This window comes from Ranitomeya imitator, chromosome 1 (genome assembly GCF_032444005.1).
Source record: "Ranitomeya imitator isolate aRanImi1 chromosome 1, aRanImi1.pri, whole genome shotgun sequence".
Lineage (NCBI taxonomy): Eukaryota > Metazoa > Chordata > Amphibia > Anura > Dendrobatidae > Ranitomeya > Ranitomeya imitator.
In genome coordinates, this window is record NC_091282.1 from 493096312 (window position 1) to 493104513 (window position 8202).

Consider the following 8202-nt stretch of genomic DNA (forward strand, 5'->3'; position numbering starts at 1 on the left):
CACTGCAGAACTACTTTTTTTTTTTTTTTTTAAGGGGTTGCCTTGGTTTTTGCCTCTCATTACTACATCTTGCCTGTTCCATTAGTGCAACAGCAGGAGAAATTAATTCACAATCGGTGTTGCTTCATAACTGGACAGGTTGATTTCACCGAAGTGCGATTGACTTGGAGTTACATTATGTTGTTTAAGTGTTCCCTACCGTAAGTAGACACCTGGCATATTTTAAAATCTAGCAGTTGTGAGCACCTTCGTGCAGAGTTGCATAGAAACAGAAAATTTTGAAAAAAATAAAAAGGATAGTTGCAGCTATAAATCTTGACTCGAGAAGAAACTGTGACATGCACAAATCTTAACTCACCATAATGAAATAGACTAAAAATCTCAATGATCCAGATGTTCTTAAATATTTGACTGAGTTATTAGAAGGGGTTGATTAAATTTTTAACTGCTCTTCTTCTGATTCGTTTGCTAGAAAAAAGACCTAAGAACTAAAACTTGTATTTTAGCTATAGGATAAGTTTAAATTCAAGATGTATTGCATATACAGGTCCTTCTCACAAAATTAGAATATAATCAAAAGTTCATTTATTTCAGTTCTTCAATACAAAAATTGAATCTCCTATATTATATAGTCATTAGAGAGAGATCTATTTCAAGTGTTTATTTTTGTTAATGTTGATAATTATGGCTTGCAACTAATGAAAACCAAAAAGACATTATCTCAGTAAATTAGAATATAACACCAGCTTGAAAAATGATTTTAAAATCCAAAATGTTGGCCTACTGAAATGTATGTTCAGTAAATTCACTCAATACTTGGTCGGGGCTCCTCTTGCATCAAATACTGCATCAATTATTGTTATTTATTATTATAGCGCCATTTCTTCCATGACACTTTACATGTGAGGAGGGGTATGCATAATAAAAAACAAGTACAATAATCTTAATCAATACAAGTCACAACTGGTACATGAGGAGAGAGGACCCTGCCCACGAGGGCTCACAATCTACAAAGGATGGGTAAGAATACAGTAGGCGAGGGTAGAGTTGGTCGTGCAGCGGTTTAGTCTCTTGATGGTTACTGCAGGTTGTAAGATTGTCAGAAAAGGTAGGTTTTCAGGTTCTTTTTGAAGGTTTCCATGGTAGGCGAGAGTCTGCTATGTTGTGGTAGAGAGTTCCAGAGTATGGGGGATGCGTGGGTGAAATCTTGTATGCGATTGTGGGAAGAGGCGATAAGAGGGGAGTATAGAAGATCTTGTGAGGATCAGAGGTTGCGTGCATGTAAATACCGGGAGACGAGGTCACAGATGTATGGAGGACTCCTGTTGTGGATGGCTTTGTATGTCATGGTTAGGGTTTTGAAAATTTCCAAAAATTGACCGTCACATCCAAACATAAACTAAGTGTGAACAGGTGCTAACCTAGAGGCACCAACCCATAAACACTCAAACAACAAAAGGCATCACTCTGTAGCACCGTTGCATGTAAATATGAAAATTGAATTGCATTACTGCACTAAAAATACGGAAAATTGAGAAAGCTTAGCTCATAAATTGGCCAATTCATGTGTACCTGGAAGCCACGGTAAGGCATTTCTCTTTTCCAGGACCTAACACTGCCATTCCTCTCTTAGAATAAAGTCTTCATCTGAATGGGAACCTAAAGTGAGTCCTCTCTTAGACTAAAATCTATCTCTCTATGGAGGGGTAGTGGCCCTGCTGTAACTAAAACACCTGTGGCTATAAGGCGGAGTGCTCAGTCAGAAGGCTAATGAATACAAATTTTAAAAAACTGACCGTCACATCTACTATATAATTGTCTAAGGGTCACTTCTGTCTGTCTGTCTGTCACAGATATTTATTGGTCGCGGCCTCTGTCTGTCATGGAAATCCAAGTCGCTGATTGGTCCGGAAGAAAATGGCCGCTCTTTCCTCGCAGTCAGTGCCTGGCGCCCGCATACTCCCCTCAGTTCAGCGCTCACACAGGGTTAATGGCAGTGTTGACCGCGGTGTAACGCACTCTGTTAACGCTGCTATTAACCCTGTGTGACCAACTTTTTACTGTTCATGCGGCCTATGCAGCATGAATAGTAAAAAGATCTAATGTTAAAAATAATAAAAAAAAATTAAAACTCGTGTTATACTCACTGTCCGTCGGCCCCCTCAGATACACAACAGGCCTTTCCCGCTCGCGATGCTCCGGTAACCGGTCCATGCTGCGATCTCGCGAGGTGATGACGTAGCGGTCTCGTGAGACCGCTACGTCATCATCTCGCGGGACCGCAATGCACTCTTCAGACCGGAGCGCGCGAGGACCATCGGTAACCGGCCGCTTCAATCGGGAGGCTCCGGAAGGTGAGTATGTAACTTTTTTATTTTAATTCTTTTTTTTAACAGGGATATGGTGCATACTACGTGACTGGCCAATATACTACGTGACTGGGCAGTATACTACGTGTCTGGGCAATATATTACGTGACTGGGAAATATATCACGTGACTGGGCAATATACTGTGTGGCTGGGCAATATACTGTGTGGCTGGGCAATATACTGTGTGGCTGGGCAATATACTGTGTGGCTGGGCAATATACTGTGTGGCTGGGCAATATACTACGTGGCTGGGCAATATACTATGTGGCTGGGCAATATACTACGTGGCTGGGCAATATACTACGTGGACATGCATATTCTAGAATACCCGATGCGTTAGAATCAGGCCACCATCTAGTCAAAACATAAACTAAGTGTGAACAGATGCTAACCTAGATTCACCAACTCATAAACACGGAAACAAATAGACAGCACTCTGTAGCGCCATAGCATGCAAATATGAAATGTGAAAATTGAATTGCATTACTGCACTAGAAATATGAAAAACTGAGAAAGCTTAGTGCGTAAATTGGCCAATTCATATGTACCTGGAAGCAACGGTAAGCAGCTAGCTTCTTTAGCAATGACTTTTTGTGGCTTACCCTCCTTGTAAAGTGTGTCAATGACTGCCTTATGGACATTTGTCAAGTCAGCAGTCTTCCCCATGATTGTAGATTCTACTGAAACAGACTAAGGGACCTTTTTAAACACTTAGGAAGCATTTGCAGGTGTTTTTCTTAATTATTCTAATTTACTGAGATAATGACTTTTAGGGTTTCATTGGCTGTAAGTCATAATCATCAACAGTAACAGAAATAAACACATGAAATAGATCACTCTGTAATGACTCTATATAATAAGTTTCACTTTTTGTATTGAATAACAGAAATTAACTTTTTGATTATGGTATATTCTAGTTTTGTGAGAAGCACCTGTAGATATCGCTTTTTCTTACTTGACTCATTCACAATGCCACAAGATATCTTGATGCCAAAAACTGTAACTTGTCACCTTTCTTAGCGCGTTCAATGGTGTGTGCTGTGTTAGAATGTCTATCTCTTATTTATAACATATCCTTCAGATGTGTGGGTGTTTAGTTCCTGAGACCTGGTGGTTCACCAAGAGAATTGGTGGAGAAAGGTTGAACTTGATGGGCCTAGGTCTTTACTCCCAGCCTGTCAGCCAGGATTGCATGCAGAGTGGTGCACAAACTAAATAGAAAATTTATAGGCCTTTGGCCAGAGTGCTTGTGCTCATATACTTTCAATTGTGCCTATATATCGCTCTGTGAGCACGTGCAGGCAATAGCTCCAACGCTTCTGCCAGATGAGCTGCGTGTTCCAAACTGGCTTTTGAGTGATTGGTCTTGGTTCTGAGACCATCACAATCTGAAGGACATGCTAGGTATTACTTATCATTAAAAAAAACCAATGTAATGATGGGCACACTTTAAGTGTCAAGTTAAAGTTTTGAGCCACAATTTTGTATTGACCAATACTACACTCACTGGCTTTAAAAGTATGTACCTGACCAATCCTTGTAAACTGATAATGCATAACATTCAACACCTTGCTAATAAAGTGCTAATATAATGGAGAGGGGTTGAAAGCTGGTGTGAAATGGAGAATAATAAAAATGTATTTAATACTTTTAAACATGTATGATCATTAATAGATGTTTAGTATGATCTGCAATATTTTAATTTAACAGTGCATTTCTTTTTTTCTTGAAAAACTCTAAATGCACATACATATTTCTTTACCTTATTTTCAGTTTGCAGTAAAACAATGCAAATATAAAAAGAAGAGTGAAACCGTATAATTTGCCATAGTGACTAGTACAATTCCATGTGGAGACGTTGCAGTGAAAGCGCAGAATTACCACACATCTGTGTGGGTTACAGTTTTCTGCAAGATCAAAAGCTATAGCTAATCCAGAAGAAAATTTAAAGCGATTTAGGACTGTTGAAATTAATTTGTTCACTAGGGAAAAGTCAAATCTTACCGAATGGCTTTCTTTTCATGGTGCACCCCTATTTCTTCAGCATCCGCTTTAGAGTAACAGCCTATTTTTTAAATTGTTATTCTCATCATCACACATGGTTAAAACTGTAAAGTGCTTGCAATTTATATTTTACTACAAATAATTTTTTCTAAAAAATAGAAAGATTGTGTACTGCTCATTGCCTAACTTAGTGGCCACAGCTGCAGTCTCAGTGCTGACCGGATGGGACATCATAGAGTGCAGCGCTTACAAGCCTTTTCTAATACAACCTGTAATCACTGTTCTAAAGCTGGCTGGAACTGTGAGCTTCTGATCCCAGCCGAATTCACTGTCACGGCGCTTTTCTCAAGCTGCAGAAGCAAAGCTGTCTGTGCTTGCAACATGAAATAGGGTACTTTTGTTAACAGTGGCACTACTATGCTGTTGATCCTGTCAATGTTGCTGGAAAAGACCGCTTCCCAACTAGCAGGAAGCATGGAGGTTGGAAAGCTGTGCACTCGTACCGAAGTGAGACAACCTCTTTAATTAATATAGTGATGTAACAGGATGCACTATTGCTCATTCGGAACACATAGCCATCTGCTGAGGTTCTCATTGGGATATCATGATAAATAGGATGTATTGCTCATTCGGAACGCATAGCCATCTGCTGAGGTTCCCATTGGGATATCACGATATATAGGATGTATTGCTCATTCGGAATGCATAGCCATTTGTGAGGTTCTCATTGGGATGTCATGATAAATAGGGTGTATTGCTCATTCGGAACGCATATCCATCTGCTGAGGTTCTCATTGGGATGTCACGATAAATAGGGTGTATTGCTCATTCGGAACGCATAGCCATCTGTGAGGTTCTCATTGGGATGTCACGATAAATAGGGTGTATTGCTCATTTGGAACGCATAGCCATCTGTGAGGTTCTCATTGGGATGTCACGATAAATAGGGTGTATTGCTCATTTGGAACGCATAGCCATCTGCTGAGGTTCTCATTGGGATGTCACGATAAATGGGATGTATTGCTCATTCGGAACACATAGCCATCTGCTGAGGTTCTCATTGGGATATCATGATAAATAGGATGTATTGCTCATTCGGAACGCATAGCCATCTGCTGAGGTTCTCATTGGGATGTCACGATAAATGGGGTGTATTGCTCATTCGGAATACATAGCCATCTGCTGAGGTTCTCATTGGGATATCATGATAAATAGGATGTATTGCTCATTCGGAACGCATAGCCATCTGCTGAGGTTCCCATTGGGATATCACGATATATAGGATGTATTGCTCATTCGGAATGCATAGCCATCTGTGAGGTTCTCATTGGGATGTCACGATAAATAGGGTGTATTGCTCATTTGGAACGCATAGCCATCTGCTGAGGTTCTCATTGGGATGTCACAATAAATAGGGTGTATTGCTCATTCAGAACACATAGCCATCTGCTGAGGTTCCCATTGGGATATCACGATATATAGGATGTATTGCTCATTCGGAATGCATAGCCATCTGTGAGGTTCTCATTGGGATGTCACGATAAATAGGTTGTATTGCTCATTCGGAACACATAGCCATCTGCTGAGGTTCTCATTGGGATATCATGATAAATAGGATGTATTGCTCATTCGGAACGCATAGCCATCTGCTGAGGTTCCCATTGGGATATCACGATATATAGGATGTATTGCTCATTCGGAATGCATAGCCATCTGTGAGGTTCTCATTGGGATGTCACGATAAATAGGGTGTATTGCTCATTTGGAACGCATAGCCATCTGCTGAGGTTCTCATTGGGATGTCACAATAAATAGGGTGTATTGCTCATTCAGAACACATAGCCATCTGCTGAGGTTCCCATTGGGATATCACGATATATAGGATGTATTGCTCATTCGGAATGCATAGCCATCTGTGAGGTTCTCATTGGGATGTCACGATAAATAGGTTGTATTGCTCATTCGGAACGCATAGCCATCTGTGAGGTTCTCATTGGGATGTCAAGATAAATAGGGTATGCCCCTGCAGAAGTAAATGAGCATTATCACTGGTGGAAACCAACTTAAAGGTGTCCCCCCCCCCCCTTCTTGGGCTGAATGCCCATCTGTGACACCCAAAATTAGAATGTCTTCTTGTGTTCTGCATGTTGAGGTGTTACTTTGAGGTTTTCATAGTAAGTAATGCTTTTGCAGAAACGTTACATCTGATAATTGTAATGAACATTGATGTAAATTAGCTAAAAGCATTTACGGCGCACTATTAAGTGAGCAGAGTAAATCTATTGCCATGTAACTAATATATTTTTTTCTTTCTTGTTGCATCTTACAGATAGTTAACCTTATTGAAGAAACTGGGCACTTCCACATTACAAACACAACATTTGACTTTGACCTTTGTTCCCTTGACAAAACCACAGTCCGTAAATTACAGAGTTACTTAGAAACTTCTGGAGCATCCTGAGGGTATGATTCGAACCTGCCTACATGGACAATTACAAGACTGGAGTCAATGCAACAACTGAACTGATTAGAAGTGTTTGGAATACACTAACAAGATCTGGATCCTCTAAAGAACGACATGGAAAAAAAAAATCCCTGGGATGTTTTTCACTAGTCTTGTTTGTTATGCCTAGAGAGGTATACTGCGAACCACGTTTAAAGAAGGATCGACTTCACACTGAATAAACATTTTTTGGAGATTAAACCTGGAAAGCCTTGAAAAAAAGACATGCACAACATTACTTCTTTCATGAACTGAGGTGTTCAGTTTAGTGTGTTGCCACGTGACACACACACTTGATCACACACACTGCCTTACTATGTGACTGATCTATTTATTACCGTATCTAGGTTCCAAACATCATTGTGGGATTGACACTACCAGATGCTAGTAGGTCCATTATGTACATCCTAAAGTACACGCTCCATTTTTTGAGCAAGACTGCCGTCAGAGAATTAATGACTAATCACCAGAACATTGCTCCGCTCACACAGCAAATACTTGGTTTCTATTTTTACTGATTCAAGAAAAGCTTATCACAAGTAGATCCATAGGTGGACCAAGCTCAACTTTAGCTTCATCCTTGCTTGATTCCATGACATCGTTGTAAGGATCTTCCTCAAATGAAATGCGCCAAATGTGTTATGTGACGTGTAGCCTTACTGGATAAAATATTTGGATGTCATGATAAAAAAAAAAAAAAATAGGCTTTGGGCTGATCTGAGTCTTGCAATGTTTGTCCATTCAATTCATTGTGGTTGTATCCTTCGCAATGTTTTCTCTTTCATGTTATCATGTTAAAACGATTTCCCTATTTAAAAAAAAAAAATATATATATATATATATATATTATGCAGACCATATATGTATATATATGTGTGTGTATGTATATGTGTATATGTATATATATATATGTGTGTGTGTCTGCACTAAACACAGCTCTTCAAGAGGTGAAGGCAGTCTGCAGATTCCTTGTTGAAAAGGATCTTGCCCTGCCATATGCTATTGATGTAGAGATTTCTTTATTTGGGACTATTTATTACAAAATCTTCCCTGTCTTTGTCTGACAGTTACATTACATATTACTTACCATGGACAAAATGGCATTTGCTATTTAGTTGTTTTTTTTTTTTGTGTTCACCGATCTGCTGGTCATTAATGTCAACTTTTTTTCTATTTGGAAATTAAATTTTTTGTCCATAAAAATATACAGTAATTTGTATTGGGATCAATTTTTTTAAGTGATGTCTGGATACCCATTGTATTGTTTACATATGTATCATGTCTTTATATTAAGGAATTATATAATTATATATTTTTTCATTTTA

General features: G+C 39.2%; 1 protein-coding gene across 2 annotated transcripts in view; it reads left to right on the forward strand.

Moving 5' to 3' along the window:
* MLLT3 (MLLT3 super elongation complex subunit) overlaps positions 1 to 7597 on the forward strand; it is a 367858-nt gene extending 360261 nt beyond the window's left edge. Inside the window, exon 12 of one of the 2 annotated variants that reach the window (XM_069766027.1) lies at positions 6704 to 7597. In XM_069766027.1, the coding sequence (XP_069622128.1) occupies positions 6704 to 6835 (132 nt within the window). In that variant the 3' untranslated portion in view covers positions 6836 to 7597. The remainder of the gene's footprint in view (positions 1 to 6703) is intronic. The other variant, XM_069766035.1, reaches the window with a different exon arrangement.
* The last annotated feature ends 605 nt before the right edge of the window (positions 7598 to 8202 follow it).